Source organism: Armigeres subalbatus, chromosome 1 (genome assembly GCF_024139115.2).
Source record: "Armigeres subalbatus isolate Guangzhou_Male chromosome 1, GZ_Asu_2, whole genome shotgun sequence".
Lineage (NCBI taxonomy): Eukaryota > Metazoa > Arthropoda > Insecta > Diptera > Culicidae > Armigeres > Armigeres subalbatus.
The window spans coordinates 193,387,573-193,415,557 of NC_085139.1; the positions used below are offsets into that span (position 1 = coordinate 193,387,573).

At 42.7% G+C, this 27,985-nt stretch overlaps 2 protein-coding genes across 2 annotated transcripts; both read right to left on the bottom strand.

Annotated features, from left to right (window-relative positions):
* Positions 1 to 12,234: 12,234 nt before the first annotated feature.
* Positions 12,235 to 13,839, bottom strand: LOC134206860 (uncharacterized). The gene has a single exon (XM_062682595.1). The coding sequence runs from the start codon at positions 13,837 to 13,839 to the stop codon at positions 12,235 to 12,237; it is 1,605 nt and encodes a 534-aa protein (XP_062538579.1).
* Positions 13,840 to 14,198: 359 nt separating this feature from the next.
* On the bottom strand, positions 14,199 to 17,499 carry LOC134206861 (uncharacterized). Its single transcript, XM_062682596.1, has 2 exons — positions 16,848 to 17,499; positions 14,199 to 16,444 (listed from the first exon to the last, which is right to left on the bottom strand). Exons 1-2 carry the CDS (start codon positions 17,497 to 17,499, stop codon positions 14,199 to 14,201), a joined length of 2,898 nt encoding a protein of 965 aa, XP_062538580.1.
* Between the last annotated feature and the right edge of the window lie 10,486 nt (positions 17,500 to 27,985).

Here is a 27,985-nt window from a genome sequence, read left to right on the forward strand (position 1 = left end):
CATCATCTTAATTCGTCGAGATGAGTCGATTGGTACATAACACGATGGGTCTCCGGGCCTTCTATCACAAAATCGTCTTGGAAGTGAATATATAAACTTTTCGTTGCACCTCGGTGGCCGAGAAAGGCAAAAAGATCTGTTCTGAAATATTTTCCAAGATTTTTATCAAAGAATCGACAAGTTTTCAATAGCGAAAAACTGGGTCGCATTCCGCGTCGAATCGTTGAATTTTGTTTCAAAAGTTTGGGTCTCCAGTTAGGCTTGTATGCAAAAGCGTAGGATTGCCAATCCGGAGTTGGCGAGTTCGATACTCGTTCCGGTCCAGTCGAGTCCAGACACAATACAGTATTGACCCGATTTTGTCACTCCCCGATTTTGTCTACCCACGATTTTATTACGTTTTCGACCCGATTTTGCTACCCAAAAAAAATGAAATTTTTAATCGTTCTGTTTATTTTTGTAAATAAAACCGCATTCAACAACGATTTTCATGAAATAACTTTCACCGCTCTCCTTAGCCGTGCGGTAAGACGCGCGGTTACAAAGCAAAACTATGCTGAGGGTGGCTGGGTTCGATTCCTGGTGGTAACCTGGCTTAGAAACTTCGCAGTTAATAACTGTGGAAGTGCTTAATGAACACTAAGCTGCGAGGCGGCTTTATCCCAGTGTGGGGATGTAATGCCAATAATAAGAAGAAGAAGAACTTTCATCGCCTGTGGTTATTATCAATCATTTCTGAGTACGTGTCAAGTTTCTGTCTGTTTGAACCTTATAGACTCGGAAACTACTCAACGGATCGGCGTGAAAAATTGTATGCAGAGGTTTTTGGTGCCATAACTCGAGAATCAATCAAGCAAATGGAACCAAATCTGGCATGTGGAGGTTTTGGAAGGGAAGATATTTTTCTGTGTTGGTTCGAAACCCCTTCCCCTTCTGGCAAGGGGGGCTCCCATACAAATGAAACAGACATTTCGACATAACTCGATCGATTTCATTGTTGATTGTTGACAACCTTGTTGATTAGAGGCCTTTCGAGATAACGTCCGAAATTTTAGCGATTTTCTGCGAGTTACAGTATCGATTAAACCAGTTCATTGTCGGGAAACGACGAAGCTCAGCTCGTGAATCAGAACATAACTGAAGATCAATCAGTTTCTGCCAAAACTTTATTGTTAAAGTGATTTTAAAATTTGTTCACCTGGAGGAGCCAAACTGGAATCAACGAAAAGTATCGAGGTAGATTTAATTGTTGTAGTGGCATCGCGGTGGTGTACGTTTACATACACAACGTCTGGCTGGTTACTTGTGAACGCAGTCGACTAGTACCATTATCACCTGATTTTGTTTTGCTCTGTGCATTGCACGCTTCTGTGAAGCGGTGCTGTTGTGTCGGATACACGCTAAAAATGAACTACTCAAAATTGAGTCGAATCCGACTAATTTTCATTAAAAACGGGACAACTCAAAATTTGAGTAAAAGATACTACTTCAATAAAATGATGATTGCACTTAAACTAGGAGTCTGTTTGTCTTAAAATGCACTTAGATAGATAGACAAACTTGATTCGCATCTGTCGTATTAAAAATTGATGGAAGGCCAAGCTTAACTTTCGCGAAATCATTATTTTATTGAAGTAGTATATATTACTCAAATTTTGAGTTGTCCCGTTTTCAATGAAAATGAGTCGGATTCGACTCAATTTTGAGTAGTTCATTTTTAGCGTGTAGAGTCCCGAGTCTCGGTGCGTTCGGTACACGCTAACTTTCACCTACTCAGTGACTGAGTAAAATTGTATTGCCCTCTCTTTCTATCCCACGGAAATTTTACTCAATTTCCGTCAAAAGCAGGACAACTCAAAACTATGAGTAATCCTGCTTTTGACGGAAATTGAGTAAAATTTCCGTGGGAAGAAAAGAGACGGCAATACAATTTTACTCAGTCACTGAGTAGGTGAAAGTTAGAGTGTAGTCCCCAAAACCGAAACATTGTAATTGATGTGCAGGACTCTGGTCTGATACCGGCTTTAGCGACGGTACGTAATATAGTGAAACTTTCAGTGTGGATAAAGGGAACGCATTGCAAGCTTGCATTCGGCCAGACAGTGTATTTATTCTTGTACCATCGCTTTGCCATTGCTCCAATTATTTTTACAGCAGAGAAATTCAATTCCAATTTGAAGCTCTTCCATCAAACCGATTTTTTAAATCATGGATGCATGCATGGCCTGCGGTAGGAATGTTGGGCGATCTGATAGAAGTGTCCTGTGCAGCGGGTTGTGTGGAGGAGTTTACCATCCGGGCTGCGTGGGTCTGAACACTACCAACTTTAAAGCTTGGACAGCCAATCAAGGATGTTATCGATCATTTAGTAATCTGCGTTTGATCATTTAGTAGTTTGTCAATAACTCATTCCAGAGGCTAAATTTCAATATGAGTTGTATGGAGGACTTCTAGAGTAAAGATTTATGTACAACTCTGCCTAGCAGTTCGTTGTATGATTTTCACTAATAACGAAGCTATAGCTCCAGTAGCGATAACTTATACTAAATGATTGAAATTTTGTTATCATTTAGTATAAGTTACTGTTACTAGCGCTATAGCTCCGTTATAAGTTAAAAGCAAACATCGACCTGTTGGGCAAAGTTGAACCTTAGCACGAGAAGTCCACCATACACCCTTTTTTTAAAATGTAGCCTCTGTAATGAGTTATAGACAAACTACTAAGTGATCTAAGGCAGATTACTAAATGATCGATAACATCCTTGCAGCCAATGTTGGTCTTCTGTGGTTCTGCGTCAACTGTAGGGTCAATTTCAACCCTAGCATCATGAATCGGGAATTTGTGATAATGAAGACGATGCGGGATTTATTGCTACGAGTCGATTCAATGGACCTTAGGATTGGACAGTTTGGCGAAAATTTGAAAACACTTTGTAACCTGCTTTTAATATCAACCTCAATTAGACGAGATTCCAATATTTCGTCCAGACCTCAAAACTTTTCTTCGGTGGGACCAGCGATGCTAAATCATTCCGAGTTTTATAACAGCATCGATCGCTTCAACTTGGACTTGTCGCTTCGTTCGAATGTCGCCAACATGACACTATCTGGTGAAGATGTTGAGTCTATCGCCGATTTGATTGATGATGCCGCTGGTGATGAAATTGATGATACTGCACCCCGTCGAGTTACTTTCCCAAATAACAACATCACGAACTCAACTGCCGCTATCATGTCAGGTGATGTCGATATAAACGCCAACACAACGCCCAATGCCCCCGCCTCGAATAACGCCGCCGCCACCAACACCGCCACCGCCACTACCGCCACCACCACTGCTACCACCAATGCCACCACCACTGCCACCGCCACCACCTCCTCAACATCAACCGCAAAGCGTCCATATACTTCCACAGCTTCTGCTAATACCGCAACTAGAAACATTGCTTCTGTCGTCACCAGTGCTGGCGCTAATTCTACTCTGGCTACAACTGCAACAAATAGACGAACTGTACTTGCTGCTTCTTCTTCTGGGACTAACAATGTGATCACCGAAAACTGCCGTCTGCGGGTAGTAAACCGAAATCATCGTCGGGACACACGGAACCTAACTGCAGATCACCTTAAGTCGTTCTACGTAACCCCCTTTGATGTGGAACAAACCGAAGATGACATTGTAGCATATTTACGGGAGACTATTAATGTTGGAGAATCCTCGTTGAAATGTGTGAAATTAGTTCCTCGAAATAAGGACATTAGTGAGCTTTCTTTCATTTCATTCAAAGTGTCTGTTTCCGATAATCTTGTTCCATTCGTTAACGACAAGTTTTACTGGCCGGAAGGCGTCGAGGTACGCGAATTCGAACCAAAAAACGAGAAGCAAACCGTTCCGATAATTACGACATAATGGAAGTGGATATCAGTGGAAATGCCAATGTACTTTCTTCTACTAAGTTATTGCCTATACCTAACAGTGAAGACACAATTTATGATTCAAATGTAGCTTTTCACTTTTTAAATGGTGATCAGGTAAAATCTATTCTTAAGAAAAAATCTAAAAACTTTTTGAAAATTGGTGTCCATAATGCTAGAAGCTTGATTAGTAATGTAGATAATTATCGTTCCCTACTTGAAAATGCAGAGTTAAACGTTTTTGCTGTTGTTGAATCGTGGCTAAAATCAACTCACACGAACACGTCTGTCCATATTAATGGATACAATATTATCAGATCTGACCGACGTAATAAGAAATAAGTTCGAGGGGGAGGCGTTGCAATCTATTTGAAACGGAATTTGAAGTATAGTATTATTTCAAAATCAGTTTGTGATAGTGATATCGATTATTTAGGGGAACTGTTCCGTTTTCAATCCCACTGTACATATATTCATCTCATCGCGAAACAAAGAAATACGGCACCAATTTCGTTCCTTCTTTTTGCTAACATGCATGCTCACTGCTGAAAAAAATCACAAAAATAATAAACAAATCAAATACCTTTTCGTTGCTTTGTTTTTCGTAGGACCAATATCGGAGCTATGAGATGAAGTCCAGGAGCAGTAACCCTATTTATAAAATTAAATCATGTCAATTTAGTATGTGGGGTTATCTACAAGCCACCTGATATTATTGTTTCAAAGTTGGATATTGTTTTCGATCTAATTTCTGAAATATCAGCTACTGAACCAAATATTTTGATTATGGGTGATTTTAACATTAACATGATGCTTGAAAACTCACGGAAGACTCGTAAGCTACATGACCAATTGAAGGAATTGTCATTCAAACTTTTAGAAACCTCTCCCACCTGCCATAAACCTGGTTGCCCTTCATCTACGATTGACTTAATTATTGGAAATTGTACTAACTTTATTAATAACATTTATCAATCGTCAATTGGTAGAATGAGTGACCATGACTTTTTCTGCGTTGATTTCGAATGTAGGCTTCCAAAAGCAGTTCCTAAACAATACTGGGCTCGAGATTATCATTGTATTGAAAATGAATCATTTATTTCTGACCTTAAAAACTGTAATTTTGATACTATTTACCAGTGCATCAATGTAAACGAAAAGCTAGATTGTTCCGATGCCTACGAGTGTTGGAAGCGTGACAAAACTGATGCTAAAAAATGGAATAACTTCAAAAAATTGAGAAACTTGGCAAACCGCGAAATTAAACGGGCAAAACGTGAATACTTTGCATTTAATCTTAACGCGGACCTACCTTCAAAACAACTTTGGAAAAATATTAAAAAGCTTGGACTTAAACAAACACATTCAAAAGCAGGTGGAGGAGATGTTTGTGCTGAAACTCTAAATCGCTATTTCACTTCACACTGTGTGTCACATACATTCAACGACTCACTGAATGACTCAGTATCTCAATCTCGTTTTTCAATTAAATGTGTAACCAATGACGAGGTTCTAGGTCAATTTGCTAAAGCTTCATGTGATGCTGTTGGAGATGATCAATTTCCTTTAAAAATCTTGAAAATGTCTTTGCTTGTTATTCTTCCCTACATTACCGATATTTTCAATTTTAGCATAACTAGCTCCGAATTTCCTAGTGATTGGAAAACTGCAAAGGTAATACCAATAGAAAAAACGGACAATCCTAAATCAGAGAAAGACTATCGACCTATAAGTATTCTTTGCGCTTTATCGAAAGTATTTGAATCCATTCTCTCTAATCAGCTTAATGAATATTTAACGCAACATAATTTGCTATGTACACTTCAATCAGGATATCGCAAAACTTGCAGTACAGTTACAGCCTTGATTAGAATTGAAAATGATATTCGAGAGGCGCTTGATAACAAAATGGCAACTTTAATGGTGTTATTAGACTTTAGTAAGGCATTTGACTCAATTAACCATCACTTACTTTGTGATAAGCTTTTTCAAAACTTTAAACTGGATCAACCTTCAGTAAACCTAATGTTTTCCTACTTAACAGAAAGACACCAATTCGTTGAATTTAACAACAAACGGTCTAAGAAAATATCGGTATCATGTGGTGTACCTCAAGGGTCTATACTGGGTCCCCTGCTATTCTCGATGTACATAAATGATCTACCCCTTGCACTATCATTTTGTAAGTTCCATTTATACGCTGATGATTGCCAGTTGTATATTTCGGGCAAACATAGTGATCTTCCGGAAATAGTTAGGAAAATGAACATCGACATTAATAATGTGGTCAGATGGTGTGATAATTTTGGACTAACACTAAACACCAAGAAAACCCAATCTATTATTTTCCGTACAAAACGTATGTGTGTGAGAGATGCCCCGATGGTAAAAGTTGGGGATAACATTATTGAATATTCTGAAACAGTTAAAAACCTTGGAATTATCATTGATTGCAATATGAATTGGAATGCTCAAGTTAATGCTGTGTGTGGTAAAGTATACAACGCTCTCCATAACTTAGTAATATTAAGACATTACACCCCTCAACATATTAGACTAAAAATGGCTAGATCTCAAATTATTCCACTTTTGGATTACGGAGATGTACTATTTGGACTTGTTTCTCAAAGGAACCTCAGAAAACTGACACTGATTGTTTCGAGATACTACACAAATTACTTGAAGGATTCATTTCGTCACCGCGCGGTCAAATTATGGAACGAGTTACCGTCAAATTGTAGGCTTGAAAGACATTTTCATTCGTTTAAAAATAGAATTACATCATTTTTCAACCGTAGTTAGAGTTCAATGGCATTCTGCAATTAGTTATAGTTATGGTATCGGTTGTATACTATTTCGCCGAAAAACATTTCGCAGATTTTTTTTTCGCGGTACGACATTTCGCGGAATGTATCAACTCTCCGAAACACATTTCGCGGAATGAACCTTTTTTCCGAAAGACATTTCGCGGAATGTACCTTTTCACCGAAAATCATTCCGCGGAATGCCATTTGGCGGAATTCAGTTAGAATAATTATCATTCAAATATTTAACGATTTCTGCTTAATTACATGAAAATTTCAAACCCGAACCCGACCCAAACCCATCGGGTTCGGGTTCGGTTCGGGTTGCGAGTTTCAAAACCTGAAACCCCATCATATCTAATGCCCGGTTTGAGGCGAAAGGAGTTATTAATGTCTTCTTTCAAAGAACACGTCTTCCCGGTATAAGGCGAAGGGAGGGGTTACACCTTCTTTAAATAAATGCTTTTGTACGGTATAAGGCAAAAGGAGTTGATAATGCCTTCTTTAAAAAAACGCGTCTGCCCGGTATAAGGTGAAGGGAGGGGTAACGCCTTCTTTAAATTGATGGATCTGCCCGCTATAAGGCGAAAGGAGTTGATAACGCCTTCTTTAAATGGATGCATCTGCCTGGTATAAGGCGAAGGGAGGGGTAACGCCTTCTTTAAAAGAACGCGTCTGCCCGGTATAAGGCGAAGGGAGGGGTAGCGCCTTCTTTAAATTGATGCATCTGCCCGGTATAAGGCGAAAGTAGTTGATAATGCCTTCTTTAAAAGAACGCGTCTGTCCGGTATAAGGCGAAGGGAGGTGTAATGCCTTCTTTAAATGGATGCATCTGCCCGGTATAAGGTGAAAAGAGTTGATAATGCCTTCTTTAAAAGAATGCGTCTGCCCGGTATAAGGCGAAGGCAGAGGTAACGCCTTCTTTAAATGGATGCATTTGCCTGGTATGAGGCGAAGGGAGGGATAAGGCGAAAGGAGTTGATAATGCCTTCTTGAAAAGAATGTGTCTGCCCGGTATAAGGCGAAGGCAGAGGTAACGCCTTCTTTAAATGGATGCATCTGCCCGGTATAGGGCGAAGGCAGAGGTAACGCCTTCTTTAAATGGATGCATCTTCCCGGTATAAGACGAAATGAGTTGATAATGCCTTATTTAAATGAACGCGCCTGCCTGGTATAAGGTGAAAGGAGGGGCAACGTCTTCGTTAAATAGATGTATCTGCCCGGAATAAGGGGCAATTGAAATTTTGAAAACTAATCCTAAATATTCTGGGAGGCCTTCCTTAGCCGTGCGGGAAGATGCGTGGCTGCCAAGCAAGACTATGCTGAAGGAGGCTGGGTTCAACTTCTGGCCCGGTCAAGGAAATTTATCGAAAAAAATTGTTTCGGCTTTTTAGGTATAAAAGTTTAAACGTGGTAATCTCGTGTTTAACGAATGCAAAAAAATGGTAACCTGATTTAGAAACCTCGCAGGTAATAATTGTAGGAATGTTGAACAAAGGCTATTATTATTAATATTCCGCTAAATGGTGCATTCCGCGAAATGGTACATTCCGCCAAAAGTCATTCGGCGAAAAGGTACAAACCGCTAAATGTTGTACCGCAAAAAGTTACAAACCGCCAAATGTTATTCCGCGAAATGTTCAACCGCGAAAATGAATTCCGCGACATAGTTTTCGGTGAAATGTTATACAATCTATGGTATCATATACTTTGAAAACCTTTAAAGGTTATTTATGTTACTATATAGATTATTAAATAAACAAAAAAAAAATCAGGCGAAACGAAGTTCGTCGGGTCTACTTGTGAAAAAAAAGCATAACCCAGCCAACACAAAATCGCATATGCTAGCGAATAAGTGTACAAGGTGGAGGCGATATAGGCGCATTGTACACTTTGTACACTTATTCGCTATGATATACGATCTTGTGTTTGCTGGGAAATTGATAAAATCGGAAAACTCATCAATTTTCTTAAAGATTTTTTTTTTTGAATGTTCAAAATTTTATTATTGTACCGGTAAAATGAAGAAAGTGCGAAAAGTGAGTAGAGCGAAGTGGGTAGTGAGACGTCTCACTACTCATTTCGCGCTTCTCACTTTCTACAGTTAGAAGAGAAAAATGAAAGTGAGAAGTGAGACGTCTCTCTTCTCATTCCTAATTTCTCACTTTTCAAATGAACTATTCGGCCAAATGTCCTATTCGTACAAATGATCCTTTCGGCCAAATGACCATTTCGACTGAACGACCCTTTCGGTCAAATGACCCATTCGGCCAGATGACTTTCGGCCTAATGACCCATTCGGCCAGATGACTTTCGGCCTAATGACCCTTTCGCCCAAACGACCCTTTCGGCCAAATGACGAAAGTCCGTCACATTGTTTTAGTCCCCGGCGCGATTCGAAAGAACCTGAGTGTTCACCCGAAATCTTCACACAGTTTTGCACATCATCCACCGTTGCTTTGATCAGTCTGGTAAGCTTCCCAGGGAAGCTGTTCTCGTCCATAATTTTCCATAGCTCTGCGCAGTCTATACTGTCGTATGCCGCCTTGAAATTAATGAACAGATGGTGCGTTGGGACCTGATATTCACGTCATTTTTTGAAGGAGTAAAGATCTGATCCGTTGTCGAGCGGCCGTCAACGAAGCCGGCTTGTTAACTTTCCACGAGCTCATTCACTAATGGTGACAGACGACGGAAGATGATCTGGGATATCACTTTGTAGGTGGCATTAAGGATGGTGATCGCTCGAAAGTTCTCACACTCCAGCTTGTGGCCTTTCTTGTAGATGGGGCCTATAACCCCTTCCTTCCACTCCTCCGGTAGCTGTTCAATTTCCCAGATTCTGACTATCAATTTGTGCAGGCAAGTGGTTAGCTTTTCCGGGCCCATCTTGATAGAACTTGCGTGTATCTTGAGAACGGACACCTGTTCCATCTCCTCGCACTCCGCTTCTTCCAGCCGGCGTTTCTTCTCCTGAAAAAAGCGGGTCTGCTGTCTCCGCTTCCGTCTATAACGTTCCACGTTCTGCCGGGTACCTTGCTGCAGCGCGACCGCCCGCGCTGCGTCCTTCTCTTCCAGAATCTGTCTGCACGCTATGTCGAACCAATCGTTCCGTCGACTTCGACCTATATACCCGACGTTGTTCTCCGCTGCGTCGTTAATGGCTGCTTTGACTGTATTACAGCCGTCCTCAAGAGGGGCCCCATCGAGCTCACCTTCTTCCGGCAACGCTGCCTCGAGATGCTGCGCGTAAGCAGTGGCGACATCAGGTTGCTTCAGTCGTTCTAGGTCTTACCGCCACGGTTGTCGGTACCGAACATTGTTGATGACGGATAGTTTTGGGTGCAGTTTAACCATCACCAGATAGTGGTCAGAGTCGATGTTAGCGCCACGATATATCCTGACGTCGATAACGTCGGAGAAGTGCCGTCCATCAGTCAGAACATGGTCGATTTGTGATTCTGTCTGCAGCGGTGATCTCCAGGTGTACCGATACGGTAGGCTGTGTTGGAATGAGGTACTGCGAATGGCCATATTCTTGGAGGCGGCGAAATCAATTAGTCGTAGGCCGTTTTCGTTCGTCAGCCGGTGAGCGCTGATCTTTCCAATAGTCAGTCGAAACTCCTCCTCTTGGCCAACCTGAGCGTTCAAATCTCCTATGATGATTTTGACGTCGTGGCTTGGGCAGCTGTCGTACTCACGTTCCAGCTGCACGTAGAATGCGTCCTTATCATCATCAGTGCTTCCGGAGTGTGGGCTATGGACGTTGATTATGCTGAAGTTGAAGAACTGATCCTCAACCTGCACATTCCCTCATTGATCGGCCACCACCCGATCACGCGCCTTTGCATATCGCCCATCACAATGAAAGCTGTTCCCAGCTCGTGTCTGTTGCCGCAGCTCTGGTAGATGGTACAGCCGTGGTAGATGGTACAGCCGTGTCCCAGCAAACATGTATTTTGCCGAGATTTCTGTCAAAATTGCCGATAATCAGCAATTGTATTTGCCGAAAATCAGCTAACAAACGCTATTTTTGCCGGAATATCAGTGTGGGGGATATTCGGCCAAACTCCTGAGAGCAAACTCCGTATTGCAGTAGATAGTCAGCTTCAAGCTGTAAATTTATTACGATTATTTGGCGAATTATTAACAGGGAAACCTACTCACAAATTTTGGTGAACCAATTCGTAAATGTCGGGTATTATCGAGGTTTGAGCTTCTGCGGCCTAACTCTATAGGATATCTACAATGTACAATGTCTTAGATTGATTTAAGTTCAAGTTTTACAAGAAATACCTGCGTCTAGTCAAAGTCCTAGGAATGCTTATGAGCAGTTTTCCACTATAGGTTAAGGTAATATGGTAATATAAACAGTCTGTCGAATTCATAGGTAATTAATATAAATTTCAGTCACAATATTACATTATTATACGTACAATCTACCAGGCGCAATAGGAATAGTTTAGTAGACACCGTAATTAAATGATTTATAAATTTACAACAATAGAAGCTTAAAGCATATGAATCGATATTAACAAATCATCAAAACAAAGTTTTTCTTCATTCCCTCGCTTTGTTCATTCTGTCAGTTCGTCCGTCAGGTTGAAGTTTCATTCCTTGACAGCTATTCGCCGCGTCCATTAGGCAAGCGTCGCTGCTACGAGGGACTCCATCGCTACATACCCCCTCCCGTAAATCCTGGTGTTGATCCGGATCTTCCATATCCGCATTGCCTACGCATCCAGGTTTACTTGCCTCCAAGATGTCCAGCACGGCTAGTTTCACCGCTGGTCTACGTAGCACACCGGTTGCTGTAGGCACCAAAGCTTGGCGAACTCTACCGTCTTTACCCAGAAACACTTCTTCTACAGTTCCACGTGTCCACGTGTTCCTCATTGACTCTCCGACTATCATAACTTTATCACCAATCTTTATGTCTTCACACTCCGTAAACCATTTGCATCTTCTCGTTATCACCGGAAGGTACTCTTTAATCCAGCGCCGCCAGAATTGGTCCATTATGTGCTGCGCTAGCTTCCAGCTGCTTCGGAGAGTAAGCCCAACATCCATTGGTTCCGTAGGAAGTATTTTGACCCCGCTTGAACAACCAAGTAAAAAGTGATTTGGTGTCAAAGCCTCATTGTCAGCTGATTCAAGCGGAACGTATGTTAGCGGTCTTGAGTTGACCATACATTCGGCTTCGTACAAGATGGTTAATAGCGTTTCGTCATCTGGTTTCCTAGGCGATTCTAGAAGAACATTAATGGCTGACTTAACGGAACGAACTAGTCGTTCCCAAACGCCACCCATGTGGGGAGCGCTTGGTGGATTGAAAATCCAACGGGTGTGAGCGCTAGTAAAGGTTAGCGCCATCTCTTCACTTGTGGTCCTTATTTGTTCTTTCAACTGCCTATTGGCTCCATGGAAACATGTTCCGTTGTCGCTGTACACTTCAGCTGGTGGCCCACGTCGAGCGACAAACCTACGAACTGCCATGATGCATGATTCCGTATTTAGACTATGGACGACCATTGATTGACAAGCAGGTAAAAAGTGCTACCCATCGTTTCACTTGGGATCTCCCAACCTTTACCAATATAGGACCGAAGTAATCGAGGCTGACTGCCGTAAATGGTTTGATGTAAGCCTGTAGTCTTGCAAGCGGTAATGCAGCCATAAGCGGTGCACGACATGATGCCTTCTTTATGCGACAGATCAAGCACTGTTTTTCTATTTTTTCTACCAAGGCTCTGAGTTTAGCAATATCGAACCGTTGTCTTAATTCATTCACCACCGTCTCACGGTTCGCATGGCGATAACGGCGGTGGTACCAATCCACGATAAGTTGCGTGATACGATGATTTCTCGGTAGAATACAAGGGAACTTAGCCTCAAAAGACGCAAAGGGGCATGCTGCAATACGACCTCGCACTCTGAGAATTCCTTGGTTGTCCATATATGGACATGCTTTGTAGATCGAGCTTGACTTCTTTACAATACCGTGTCGTGCTTCGGCGGATCCTTGTGTCAACCGTAGAACCTTGATTTCGTCATGGAATGCTTCCCTTTGTGCCATTCGCCAAAGACTTTCTTCAGCTTTCTTCAGCTCATCTTGATTCAATGGTCCTGTTTCGGTATTTTGGCTACATTGCTTTCGTCGAAGATTGATTTTAAACCGAAACACGTAAGCCATCATACGGTGGAGCGTGGTCCACTTGCTGAACCTTGTGGTATCTACTAGTGGAACAGACAACCAGTGAACCTGATTTGGACGCAACTCCTCCTTTGTAGTGAAGGATTGAGGAGGTTTTGGCCAGTGTGTCTCTGGCTTTTTCAGGAACGTGGGGCCGCAAAACCAGGGATTGTTTTGATTGAAGTTTGGCCCATTATGCCATTTGGTAGCTTTATCAGCGACATTCATTTCGGAGGGTACCCAACGCCATTCTTCTGGACTGCTTGCCGTAAGAATTTCACCAATGCGTATTGCGACGAATTTTCGATACCGGCGATGGTCTGATCGGATCCACGCCAAAACTGTTGTCGAATCGCTCCAAAGAATTTTCCGTGTAATATGGAGCTTGTGGTGGTTTTGAATCGCCTCCACCAGATGTACCCCCAGAACTGCCGCCTTCAGCTCAAGCCGAGGAATGGACAACGTCTTTATTGGAGTTACCTTCGTTTTAGCAATAACCAAAGCAACTTGAACCTGATTTCCAGTTTCCAGGCGAAAGTATGCAGCGCATGCATAAGCCGAACCACTTGCATCTACGAAAACATGCAACTCTAGGGTTTTCAGTTCCTTTGGGAGTGATTCTCGGAAATAGCATCGCGGTATTCTAAGATTGCATAATTCTGGAAACAAGTTGATCCACTGCTGCCACCGTACGTACAACTGTTCTCCGATTATTTCGTCCCATGTAATGCCCGCAGCCCAAATATCTTGGATAAGAACTTTGCCATGTACCAAGAAAAATGATAACAAGCCTAACGGGTCAAAAAGACTCATGACCACCTTCAACACTTCCCGTTTGGTAGGGACGTAGCCATGTTCCAAAATCGGTTTTAGGTCACTGCGCATATCAAAGGTAAAGATGAAAGTATCATCGTTTGGCAGCCATTTCATGCCAAGAACTGATTCCGCTTCTCCTCGCAACAGCAGCAACACCTTTCCCTTTTCACTTTGTGATTCCCTATTCCTTCTAGAACTTGCGTTTAATTTGACATGAAATTTCGTAATTTGAATCCCCCTCTAGAATGAACTAACAATACTTTCTTCGTCACGTCTATGGCTTCCTGAACGCATCTAAAGCTGTCCAGGTAGTCATCTACATAATGGTTTTCTATAATGGCATTTGCAGCACGGGGGAACTCTGTTCCAAATTCTTGGACATTCCTGTCCTATATTGAGCAGATGTGGGTGAGCATGTGGACCCAAATATGGCCACATCCATCACGTAAGTTTGGATGGGTTCCTTAGGGCTATCACGCCAGAGGAAACATTAGGATGATCGATCTGGCAGCGATATGGAGATTTGCTACCGGAAACTGACGGAAATGACTCAGTACTGTTATCATCGGCGTCAACAGAACGGGTCCCTTAAGATGTTTAGAGTTGAAGGATACCTCGTGGGATTTGGCTGCAGCATCCCAGATCGGTCTTGTTTTCTTAGGTTTTTGGGGGTTTTTAACGACACCCAAGGGGAGAAACCACGTTCGTTTTGGGTCCATAGAGTCTAGCTCCTGCATGGTCGCCTTATGTGCGTATCCTTTACGCTCATAATCCCAAATTAGCTGTTGAACGGAATTTAGTAGTATTTCATCCTGTCCTAACTTTCGCTCGAGTGAATGGAGACGACGTACCGCCATTGCATAACTTTCAGGAAACTCCACCTCATCTGCTCTCCAGAGGAGCCCTGTTTCAAAACCTGAAGAAGTTCTGCGTGTTGTTTCTTGCATAATCCGCCGTGCCCTTTTATCCTCCTCTGATTCTACTAAATGGAGCCCATAATCCACTGAGTCTAACGTAAAGTAATCTCGAAGTTGCTCGTTCAGTTCGCGGTCAGGATCTGACGTAGCTGCGAGATGGAAATTGACAGGAACCACTCTTGAAGAAAATTTGGGAGCACATCCATAAATGCCCCAACCCAGACGACATTTGGCGGCGATTGGATCTCTTCTTCCTCCTTCGCGAACTTTAAGGGGTACAGCCAAACGTAAATTGTCAATCCCTATGAGTAGCTTCGGTTGAGCATTCTCGTAATCTTCTAAAGGTAAACCTCGTAAGTGTGGAAACTGATGGCAGAGATCCCTGTATCGCAATGTTTGTGTTGGGAGGACTAGACTATCAACTGTGTGAGCCTGCATAGAATGTGTTGGAGAGCCAGAACCCGAACCGACTATTCCAATTTCTATTCGTTGAGACTTCGATTCCTCACGACTCATATTCCCTGTCCACAGAAGCGTAAGAGGCTCCTTCTGACCACGAACTCCTAATTGTTTGGCAATGCTGGCTTCAAGAAGGGTCAGAGATGAACCTTCATCTATGAAGGCAAAGACAGTAAGCGACGTTCCATTTGCAGCTAAGACCACTGGTTGGATGCGGAATAAGGGAAATTCCTCGATGTTGGATACGAAGTGACTTGATGAAACATTGAGAAAATGTGGACCTGGGTTTGAATTATGCAACGAAGTGTGATGTTTCAATGAACAACCGGTTACACCGCATCCTTTCCACGATTTACATGGCCATTTACCGTGGTTGTTGAGGCAGATTCGGCATAGACCTTTCTTCTGAACTATTTGCCATTTTTCTTCAATATTCATTGTGTTAAACTGCGAACAATCTCCTACACGATGACCTTCTTTAGCACACACAGCACACACCTTACCTGCTTTCTGGCTATCTTTACAACTATTACTCGCTTGATTACTGGAACTGGGCTGATGAAGTTTGGAGTAGTGTGTTTGCAGCATACCCCTTTCTCGTCCCCTCTGGTTGTCGCTCCGTGTTGTCCTGTTGAACGCCGGTATTTCTGATGTGACTTCGCTTGCAGCTGATACCAACTGGGACATGAAGCTCCCAAAGGTAGCCAAGGTGACTACAGGATCTTGGTTTTTGTACACCACCCAGCTTAGCTTGAGAGAACCCGGCAGTTTCTCAACAAGTTCCTGCAGGAGCACTGGGTTTGAGAGGTGATTCTCCTGATGTGCCCCAACGAGATGATCCACTAGGTTTTGCACAGCCAGGCCAAATTCCATAAGTGTTTCCAGTTTATCTTGACGAGGCGGTGGAACTCGATGAATTTTGGTTATCAATGACCGAATCAGTAGATCGGGTCTTCCGTACAATGTGCGCAAAGTTTGAATGACGTTGGGAACACTAGTTGGCAGCAGTAGGCGACTCTTGACGGCCTCTAGGGCATGACCCCGCAAGCATCTCTGAAGACGTATCAAATTTTCGGCGTCGGTGTAGCCGCAAGCTAGTGGACTGCTCGAAACTGCTTGCAAAACTGGCCAATCCTCGGGGTTCCCGCTAAAGACCGGAAGCTCTTTCCCAAGTACTTGACGAGCAGCAATTTGCTCCGCTGTGAGTACTGGTAAGCGAAGGTATGACGGCTGTTGTTGATGTAGCAATTGTCCAGCTAGGTTTCCGTTATTTGGTAACGCATGTGAGAACCGATGCTGTCTGTGTTCCGGTTGCGCAACGAAATTTTGTAACTCGTGACTAGCTGCTCGGCGGGGAAACACTAGTCCACTTGCGGGGTTAAACGGTCGCCTGAAAGTCTCATCTCTGAATTAGTGGTGGGTCCTGTGTTGGCAAGACTACTTGCCACCGAAGGTTGATGAACTGGTAAGCTTTGTTGAGTCTGTGAGACAAACTGTGAAGAAACCCTTCTTTCCAACTCTGGAAGGTGCGCGCCACGCTCCTCCGGTTGTATGGGGAGTACTAAGTTGGGATGGACCATAGAGTGTATCAATGGCTGCTCAAGATCAGTCGCAAGTCGCATCGTCGCCGGAATTGAAGCAGCGCGTGCGGGCCGACATGGAGATGGAACACGTTCGCCGGAATGAAAAAGTTGTGGTGGGAGAGTCGAATGGATCGAATTGTTTCACGCCAATCCTTGGGTATACGATCGGGAACTTCCGCAGCCGAGTCGAGCCATTTTGCTACTCTGTCCTGAGTATCGGCGATTGAATCACTCCTACTGCTGGTTTCAGCTATTTGGCGAATAAGCGCGCTTTTTTTCTCGAGGGATTGCTTTCGGATTTCTTGCTGCCGTATCTGCATTTCCTTATCTTTCGTCAATTGCAGTTCTCGCAGTTTTCTTTCCGCTTCTAACAAGGTCCTACGGTCTTCGATGTTTCGCTGCATTTCATCGATTTCTCGTTGTTGAATCTCGGCTTTTTCTGTTAGCTCCCGCTCTTCTAGTTGTTGTTGTTGTTCCATGACCTTGAGTTGGGCTTCAAGTACAGATCTTTCACTCAACGCTACACTGGGTACCTTTGCAGCGCCGCTCTTTTTAGCAGAGGATCGTGTGGATCTATCCGTCGGCGGGACATTAAGACGGGATCCACTTTTGGTGGAAGGACGCTTGAGCTTACAGCTACCACACGTGAATGTTATTTTTGAAAAATCTCTGATCGTGGGATCAACTCCGGCGCAACAAAGATGCTGCCATTTGCCACAGTGATCACAGGCTATCATACGATGTTCGGCTTGATCCGGCAGGTCACATGATTGGCAAGTGTAGGTGAGCTCATAACTCTTTCGAAACTCCGACATATTGCTTCCGACAAACAAAATTTCTTGAAGATTTTGTGGGGGATATTCGGCCAAACTCCTGAGAGCAAACTCCGTATTGCAGTAGATAGACAGCTTCAAGCTGTAAATTTATTACGATTATTTGGCGAATTATTAACAGGGAAACCTACTCACAAATTTTGGTGAACCAATTCGTAAATGTCGGGTATTATCGAGGTTTGAGCTTCTGCGGCCTAACTCTATAGGATATCTACAATGTACAATGTCTTAGATTGATTTAAGTTCAAGTTTTACAAGAAATACCTGCGTCTAGTCAAAGTCCTAGGAATGCTTATGAGCAGTTTTCCACTATAGGTTAAGGTAATATGGTAATATAAACAGTCTGTCGAATTCATAGGTAATTAATATAAATTTCAGTCACAATATTACATTATTATACGTACAATCTACCAGGCGCAATAGGAATAGTTTAGTAGACACCGTCATTAAATGATTTATAAATTTACAACAATAGAAGCTTAAAGCATATGAATCGATATTAACAAATCATCAAAACAAAGTTTTTCTTCATTCCCTCGCTTTGTTCATTCTGTCAGTTCGTCCGTCAGGTTGAAGTTTCATTCCTTGACAGCTATTCGCCGCGTCCATTAGGCAAGCGTCGCTGCTACGAGGGACTCCATCGCTACAATCAGTTATTTATTTTGCTGGCGCACGGCTGTGCGGATTTTTACCGAGCTGCAGAAATAAAATCTGAGTGTGTATGATTTCCTTCAAACGTTTCCACCATTGATTCCTCCTGCAGCGCTACGATGCCGAATTCACGCTCCTTGAGCACATCGGCGAGTATGCGTGTGCTCCCGATGAAGTTGAGAGATTTGCAGTTCTACGAACCGACTTTCCGATCACTAGTCCCTTTTGGTCGCAGTGGTCTTCGCCGATGGTTCCGGTCCGTACTCTCTTGTTGATTGTTCGTTGCGTATTTTTTTTAATGGCTGGCTTGCAGGGCCTGACACCAAACCCTCCAAATTTCCGGAGGACCTTTCCTCTGTATTCCCGGTGGACCATGGTGCACAGTTTCACTTCGAGTCCCTCGCTGGCACTCGGACGATGATCAGCCGCCCCTAACATGGAGAACAGACGCTTAGTAAGATTTGCACCTCCGGAGAGGAGCAAATCCTTCCCCCCCCCCCCCTTCCCTCTCAGCATAGTTCCCACCGGGGTTAATTACCCGATCTTCCCTAAGGTTGCTCGTATCCCGACCAGCACCACGAGGAGGTAGGGATAGGAGTTGCTAGGTAAGAGGCTAAGGACCTCGAGATGGGGTCTATTTTATTCCTTCAGGTACGCGAAGTACCAATGGTACGCTTTACCCATCATTTGCCGTGCCACTTAGTGTACTTAGAGCAGAATATAAATCGAGCAACTTTGCCTATACGTAAACTTAGTGTACGGGATACTCGAAAAAGTGGGAATAAGTGTAAATAATATAAGTCATCTCCCTAAAGTGCAAATTTTGACTTTTTTGAATCCAATAGTTATACACACAATATGAAACTGTTTAACGGCATTCGTTTGCTCCCAAATTTCCCTTTCACCACTTGCAAATCCTCACTGAAAGAAATCTGCAATCAAAAGGTGATTTACTGACTTTACCGCAATAAATTATATCCCAAAGCAGCTCCCTGATGGTGCCCTGCAACGCGTACCTTCATACCATACCAGCTATTGCTATGCACCGTCGAATTTCACTTGTTTTCGATTAACCCGGGGTTCGCTGGGTAGTCACCCTACACTGACGGCCCCACCCAAACAAATGCTTCCACACACGTGCCCACGCATCTCGACCGTGTCACACAGCAGCGGACACCTTGTGCCACATATACTTTCCAGCCGAACGCCAGAATCGCAAGTGCTACTTCCTTATTTTCTCACCAGTCAGCTCAGTCGATGGCAAGATTTATGGCCAAATGGCGACCGGCGAACGATAACAAATTGTGTACGCGTGTTGTGATTTTTCCGGAGCCGTCGATTCGTCGTCATTCGAGCAACCCGTATTTGGAGTGTGGGATTTAGTGGAGATAATTTATGGACTCGAGGGCTCTAGGACCCATGTGTTTGGGTTCGTAAATATTGGCTGTCTAGATTTCCAGATCGACGGCTGGTCATGGGGCGAAGCTCGGTGGATTTAGCTTTAAGAAATTTTCCTATGGAAACCCGACACCGAATACCAAGGAATGTAGACAAAAGAAATTAAACATAATTATTCGCCTCGCCCCTCAGCAGCGAAGAACGCCAATTTCGCTCATCATTATCAAAATCTGCACTGATTTCGGTGATGTCTGTTCCGTCTTGACTGGTCGTCGACTTCAACGCCGTCGTCTTGGATAGATAACTTTTCAGTGCTATCCAGCTTGATGCCGTAGTAGTAAATTTAACGGTTGACTGCTTCGACGGCTGTCGGTTTCGGGAAGGAGATAGAGCGGAAATGGAATTTCTTAATATAGTTTCTGGTGGGTGCAAGAATTTCAACTCCCACTCGTTGAATGACGTGAACAAGCGGCACGGTTTGGCAGCGGTGTGTCAAGGCTTGTTCCAAAAGATGGACGTTTGATCCTGAGCGCAATTCCTCTATTGTTGGCAGCACGTTAGACTTCTTGTTTCTTTACAGTGTGTTCTATGACCTACCAAAAAGTTGTCCTGCTGGTTTTTAAATTATTATTTTCTTCCCAAATTCTGCACTGTTTGAATTATTATCATTCAAGTATTGTATTTTATAATACATCTGTTGTATTTAGTTTGAGCAATCTGACTGTTCGCATGCGTTGCCTCAAATAGATTAGCACCGACAAGAATTGAAATTCAAGCTTCAACACTTCAAAACAATAGTGATGAACTTTGTCCTACTTTGTCCTTCTAAATGAAAGGATGCGCCTGTGATGTGGATGTGCTCAATAAGGTATTGTTGTTTAAAGACTTAGCAAGGCTTTGGTATATTACGAATTGATGAATGATGCGCTTAAGTCCTAATCACCATTCCCAATGTTTTATTATAAATCGATCATAGCCTTTCTACGTCATTGTATGGAGTTATGAAGCATGTTTCAAGCAAGTTCGCTCCGGACCAGCACTGTTTTAGCTACAAGGGAGAAAGATGCTTAAAATATTCCACGTCTATCTCGATAACGTCCATCGTCTTGAAGACAGCTTTCAAATACGTCACTTTATTTTTTTTGTAGATTTAGGAACGAAAGTACATCATCATTGATTCCATGTAGGTGTACTGTAAAACAAATCTTCTCATCAAAGTATCATTTTGAACACATTTAGCTGACCAAGAAACATATCCATAAGAATTTCGTTGAATGCCATAACAACCCATAAACAACACCGTATGTCCACCAAAAACAGCCATATATCTGCTCCGAACGGCCATCTACCAAGTCCATCGGCCCATGGCTAGTGGAAGTCAAAGTATCCGATGCGAAACCAAAAAGTATAGCAATTTATACGACATCAGGGACCACTATCTAAATTTGAGCGTCGGATGGTGCAATTTCTTCGTCCCACCAGCAGACCAGCCAGAGAGAGCCAGTGCCGAGTGCTGAGACCGGAATAGTTTTTTGGTCCGGATGGTCGCATTCCGTTGCAAAAACTACACCGCATCCCGCCATGGCACTGGCCAGCACCCGGTAGGGCCGAAAAACGAGAAACATATTTGTAACGTCACCGCCGGACCATAACGACACATGCCGTCTCCCGGCAAGACATTCCCTTCCCTGAATCTTTGCATCGCCTCGTCGTGTCGGTAAGAAAACAATGACCACCGTCGTCGTCGTGTGCTTTTACGATGCCGTTGAGGGCAGCCTGCCCGGTCGGTGCCTCGAGGAAAAGTGCTACCCAAAGAAAAGGCGGAAATTAAAGTGAAATTAAAACTAATGTCCACACCATTTCGAATAAATTCTAATTTTTGTTTAGCTTTCCGGAACGCCCGCAGCACAACTCATGGGGGTTTCGGCTGGCGGATTTCACAAACCGGCGAACCTACACCGGAGCACATACGGAGCGGACCATGTCCTTTGAGGGTAATGCTAATGCGGCACCGACTGTTAAATGGAGTTATGGTTAGTGGTGGTGAAGTAGCTTTTGGGAATGCATCTTTTCCGTTGTTATCAAGCAGATGTGAGACGGGAAATTTCCTGGAGCAAAAAGTTAAATTTATGATGTGAGTAGTGGCTTTGCATTAAGTAATAGAGAAATTCAACATCAATGATTTCAAGTTTTGCGTAAATTTACTTGTAATTGACGATATTAGAAAAGTGTGTTATGAATTATATTGAAATAATAATTAGTGTTGTAGTTCATAGACATTTCTTACTCATCTGTATGATAGCAATCAAATGAAGCTATCTACAGATAAATTAATGCACGTATTTCTTATACGAACGAAAGAAAAATACCACTCGTTCACCCCAAGGACACAAAAATGAAAGCTAATTAACGCCAACAATAAAGATAATCACTGCCCTTTTACGCCCTTCTATCGGACCCATTCAGGCAGAAGTCAGCTGTCAAGTAGCCGGAAATGCTCACATGTGTCTACTCTACGCACTGGTCGCCGATCCAACATGTGTAAATGGATGTCCATTACATGAGGAGGGAGCATCGTGGGCCCGCAGCGGAAAATTATGCGCGTTTACTCTCCGGTCAAAATGACCGACCCACAACACAATAAGACGAAGACGGCTTCGTAAATGAGCCAAAAGAGTAAGATAATTAAATCGTACCCCAACTGTTGTGCAGTGCACGTCGGCCGTGGCATACAGTCGACGGTTTCGTTATCTGTTGATTTTTATTGTTATCTTAAGGCTGTTCGTGGGAATTCCATTTTCGGAAAACTGCTGCCCAGGCATCCTTCGGAATTACAAGAACCCCGAACATTCTGGGGTGCGGCTGTCTATGTGATTCTAATTAAGCTATTTAATGAAGTCGAAATAATTACGAGGGAGCTTCCTTATAGGTTGGATTGGGTTCATTGGAAACCAGTGACTTCCGGAGATGTTTCCACTTGCTAGGATGTGAGACATTTGAATTAGATACGAGCTTGTAGAAAAGCGAGTATACTTAAATCTTGGTATGTATTACTAATTTACTGCCAAGTCGATCCAGATTTCTGATATATAAAGCGTGGTTATAAAAAAAGACAGAATCACCGTCTTCGACCAGAGGTCGCAGCACAGACTGAACACTTAACATCTAGCATGAGACAACGGACAGGACATTTACACAACACCCAATGGACCAGTGGAGAACTTTTCGCTTCACGTTTTCTCCTTACCTGGGCGGGAATCGAACCCACACTCCACAGCACATGCGTCTAGACGATTGACGTCGCTAACCGCACGGCCACGAATCCCACAAATATGAGTAAGCAACAATGTAGCAAATTTTCCAAGCATTCTTCCTAAACGTAGCCAGGAATTCCTCCCGGAGTTCCTCAAGAAACTTCACCTGCAGCTCCTACAGGAATTGCACCATTATTCTTTTTAATATCTTTAGGATCTCCCACAGGGATTTCTCCTGGCATTCTCAACAATTTTTGCCTTTCTTGTACAACAAAGTTGTACCGAAAGGCTATCATTTCACTCCAAAATCGAGCTTTTTATAGAAGTCTCGGAGACCCATGATGTTATATACCAATCGACTCAGCTCGTCGAACTGAACAAATGTCTGTCAGTCCGTGTGTATGTGTGTGTATGTCCACACGAAAACCGAAAAAAACATTAGCCTCTTTTAACCGATTTTCTCGCAACAAATTGCATTCGAAGGGGGACAAACCCTAGTTGAGCACTATTGAATATAATAACAATCAATCATTGCGTTCGAAAGTTATAAAGAAAATGGTGTGTTGCACCATATAAGCTTGGTTGGTTGATTCGTTACACAGCGTTTGAAAGAGGCAATGTTTGTAATGAAGGCAATTATTTATGATGTGTATCACACTAAGGCGAAACAAAACGATTGAGTCGAAAACAGCTTCGTCACCGCTAGGTGGATTCATCTGTTTTTTTTTTAATAGTTACACTAGAAGGAAGTCATGGTGGAAGAATTGAAGAAAGGATTTTTTCGAATTCGTGACAGCGTTACAGATTTATCGTAAAAGAAATCCCTGGCGAAGTAATCCGCAGAATTCCTCAAAATGTTACCAACAAGATCCCCTTTGATATGTGGAATTGCTCAATGTCCCTTTTCTTCACGGGGATTCGTTTACAAATTGTTGTTTTCTTGGTTTATTAATGTTTTTCGTAACCTTCACGTTTCACATGTAAAAACAGCAGAGTTACCACAGAAGCGTTAGGGATTGTGCTGCTGTAAAGGAATGAACAAGCTGTCTATTATCCAACATGACATTAAGGTTTAAGCAAATGTCATGTTGGAGGAAAAAGGAATGCAAAAAGAAGCGGTAAATAAAAATGGGAATAATTGTTTAAAAAAAGCGGTCATTGCCCAAATTCGGCCTCTTTAATATCAGGCATCCGTGTGTCGAAGACAGGCTAGCAGGAGTTAGACGGAACATTGGGGAAATACCGTTTAGGTTATTTGACGAGAAGCGCTTCAAAACCTATTTTTGTAAATTGAATCGGAGCGTAAAAAAGGGAGCATTATTTCTAATTTAGAGCGTAAAAAGAGGGAGCATTATTTGGAATTTTGAGCGTAAAACTAACAGTGGGTAATGTCTAACAGTGGTAATAAATTATAAGTTACAAAACCGATGGCAGCTGACGCCTAAACACTTTTTTAGATCAACAAACTAAAAATAATAACTATGTCTGAAACTTAATTATGCATATGTACAACATGTGATAGATTTAGTTCGGAAAAGGTATTGGAGGGTAACCGCCCCTTCGGTGGGGTTTGATCCCACGACCCCAGTTCGCATGACAGGTGCTTTCCCTACTAAGCTACGAAGGTACTGATGAAACCAAATTCCCAGCACCAGGTACCAGCCGATCTCTCGCAATACATTTTCAGAACTGTGTACAAAAATACATTTGAGAGAGTTAGTTCTGAAAATGTATTGCGAGAGATCGGCTGGTACCTGGTGTTGGGAATTTGGTTTCATCAGTACCCGCTAAGCTGCGGTGGACGACGGAGGTCCTTCGTAGCTTAGTAGAGAAAGCACCTGTCATGCGAACTGGGGTCGTGGGATCAAACCCCACCGTAGGGGCGGTTACCCTCCAATACCTTTTCCGAACTAAATCTATCACATGTTGTACATATGCATAATCAAGTTTCAGACATAGTAATTAATGTCTACTCCGGGTGGCTTAATACCCGGCATATAGGCAATTAACTTTGAATATACTAAAAATAATAGTCAAGATATTCATAATATTTTTTTTAAATAAATTTGTTTTTTCCGCCTTTTAATAAAATTTAAGCTTAAGGATTTTCCACTAGATAAAAACATTTTTTCAATAATCTTTGCACATGTCTGGAAAAACAAATTAGTAAAGATTGTGCCAAGTTACTAAAAGGTTAACTCTACAACATTTGTCATAGAAAAACACACATTTTATTAAAACCTCTGCATGCAGGATAAAACGCGCCCATCTTATGTGCTTGAGTATGGATGTCATAGTTTGAGAAGGGTGTGTGCCAATAATAATTTATTTTTAAATAATTATCAATTAAACAGTAAAAAAGTAAGAATTGAAAAGTGAGAAAATAAAAGTAAAAAGTGATGAGTGAGAAGTTATGAGTGATGAGTGAGAAGTTATGAGTGATGAGTGAGAAGTTATGAGTGATGAGAAGTGAGAAGTGAGGAACAACAAGTGAGCAGTAGGAATTAAGAAAAAGTCCTCAACAGTTTTATAATCAATAGTGAATTGTTAGTTGAGATTTGGTATATGAGAACTGAGAAGTGAGATGGGAAAAGCAAGAAAAAATAATGAGAATTGAGAAGTGAAAAGCGATAGGCAAGCAGTAAAAAGTGCAAAATAAGATGTGATCAGTGAAAAGCGAGAAGCAAGTAGTAGAAGGTGAGAAGTAATAAGCGAGAAACTTTGGGTGAGATACTTGATACTTGATGGGCTATAGCTCTTCGATGAACCTACACCGAATAGAGTATCCTTCTCCACTGGACTCGATCCTGCGCCAATCGCTTCCAGTCGCCCTGAACATTGAGCGCCCTCAGGTCCTCTTCAACTGCAAAAAGCCATCGTGTACGCGGCCTTCCACGAAGCCTGCGGCCTCTTCCGGGTTCTCTACTAAATATTATCTTCGCTTGACGTTCTTCCGGCATACGAACAACGTGACCAGCCCACCGTAGTCTGCCGTATTGTATAAGCTTAACAATATCCAGCCCTTTATACACCTGGTACAATTCGTGATTCATGCGACTCCGCCAGATACCGTTCTCCTGTTTACCGCCGAGTATTGTCCGCAGCACCTTACGCTCAAACACTCCGAGAGCTCTCCGATCAGCCTCCTTTAACGTCCATGTCTCATGGCCGTATAAAGCCACCGGAAGAATCAGAGTAGTATACAGCGCGAGTTTTGTTTTCGTTTGCAGACTACGGGACTTAAGCTGGTTACGAAGTCCGTAATAAGCCCTATTTGCAGCTGCAATACGCCTTTTCACCTCGCGGGTAACATCATTATCGCACGTCACTAATGTTCCATAATTCATTCCGTTTCACTGAATCGTACGCCGCCTTGAAATTAATAAACAGATGATGTGTCTGCAAGTTGTACTCCCGGAATTTATCAAGGATTTGTCTCAGGGTAAACATTTAGTCCGTCGTTGATCGGCCCTCACGAAAACCTGCTTGGTATTCGCCGACAAAGGACTTTTCAAGCGGTCTCAATCTGTTGAACAGAATACGGGACATAATTTTGTACGCCGAATTAAGGAGGGTTATTCCTCGGTAATTGGCGCACTCCAGTCTGTGCCCTTTCTTAAAGAGAGGGCAAATGAGGCCGTCCAACCAGCTAGCAGGCATTTCCTCGTCTTCCCATATTTTTGACATAATATGGTGCAGAACTTCATAAAGCTGCTCACTGCCATGTTTGAGAAGTTCAGCCGGGAGCTGGTCCTTTCCCGCAGCCTTATTGTGTGAGAAATGAGCAGTAAAAAAGCATGAAGAGGAATATGACAATTGATAAATGGGATGTGAGAAGTGAGAGACGTGAGAGGTGCAAGGTACAAGAAGTGAAATTGCAGAATAAAGAAAAAAAAAGCGAGAATAGAGGCGAAGGAAGAGAAGTAAATAGTGTGGAGACTACGCAGAATATATTTTTTTAGGCATAGATTTTTGGGCATCCAAGAAATCCCTGGAGTAAAGGCTAAAGATCTACAAGCGTACTGGATTGTTTCAATTATGGCACATATCCTTCCAGATGTGTAGAATAGAATGAGCAAACGTAAGAGATTCTGGGTGATTCAAGAAATCCTTGGAGTTGGGCCTTAAGATCTACACGCGTTAATAAAGATGTATCGGACTGTTTCAAATGTGGTGAATGTGTGAATGTGTGGAATAGAATAAGTTAGCGAGAGAGGTTCTCGGTCATCCAAGAAATCCCTGGAGTAAGCTCCTCAGATCTACACGCGTAATCAAAGATCAATCGGACTGTTTTAAATGTGGTACGTGCCCTTTTGTATGTGAAGAATAGAATAAGTCAACGGCAGATGTTTTCGGTCATCCAAGAAATCCCTGGAGTTAGGTCCTCAGATCTACACGCGTAACTAAAGCTCAGTCGGACTGTTTAAATTATGGCACATGTCCTTTTGGATGGTTAGAATATAATGAGCCATTGTGAGAGATTCTGGGTCATTTAAGAAACCCCTGGAGTTAGGCCTCACGATCTATACGCGAAACTAAAGACCAATCGGACTGTTTCAGTTATGGGACATGTGTTTTCGGATGTGTAGAATAGAGTGAGCCATCGTAAGAGATCCCTGGTCATTCAAGAAATTCCTGGAGTTAGGCCTTAAGATCTAGACGCGACACTTAATATGTATCGGACTGTTTTAAATGAGATACATGCTCTTTTGGATGTGTAAAATATAATAAGTCAACGGCAGAGGTTTTCGGTCATCCAAAACATCCATGGAGTTAGGCCCTCAGATCTACATGCGTAACTAAAGATCAATCGGACTGTTTTAAATGTGGTACGTGACCTTTTGGATGTGAAGAATAGACAGAGAATAGACGGAATCAACGGAAAAGGTTTTCGGTCATCCAAGAAATCCCTGGAGTTAGGTCCTCAGATCTACACGCATAACTAAAGCTCAGTCGGACTGTTTAAATTATGGCACATGTCCTTTTGGATGGTTAGAATATAATGAGCCATTGTGAGAGATTCTGGGTCATTTAAGAAACCCCTGGAGTTAGGCCTCACGATCTATACGCGAAACTAAAGACCAATCGGACTGTTTCAGTTATGGGACATGTGTTTTCGGATGTGTAGAATAGAGTGAGCCATCGTAAGAGATCCCTGGTCATTC

Bases quoted from the DNA above. Each gene is read 5' to 3' on its own strand.
- LOC134206860 (XM_062682595.1), bottom strand. From the start codon at position 13,839: ATGAAATGGCTGCCAAACGATGATACTTTCATCTTTACCTTTGATATG.
- LOC134206861 (XM_062682596.1), bottom strand. From the start codon at position 17,499: ATGTCGGAGTTTCGAAAGAGTTATGAGCTCACCTACACTTGCCAATCA. The intron at 16,445-16,847 runs GTATACCCAAGG...CCCGCCGAGCAG, and splicing joins GGCTGCGGAAGTTCCCGATC to CTAGTCACGAGTTACAAAAT.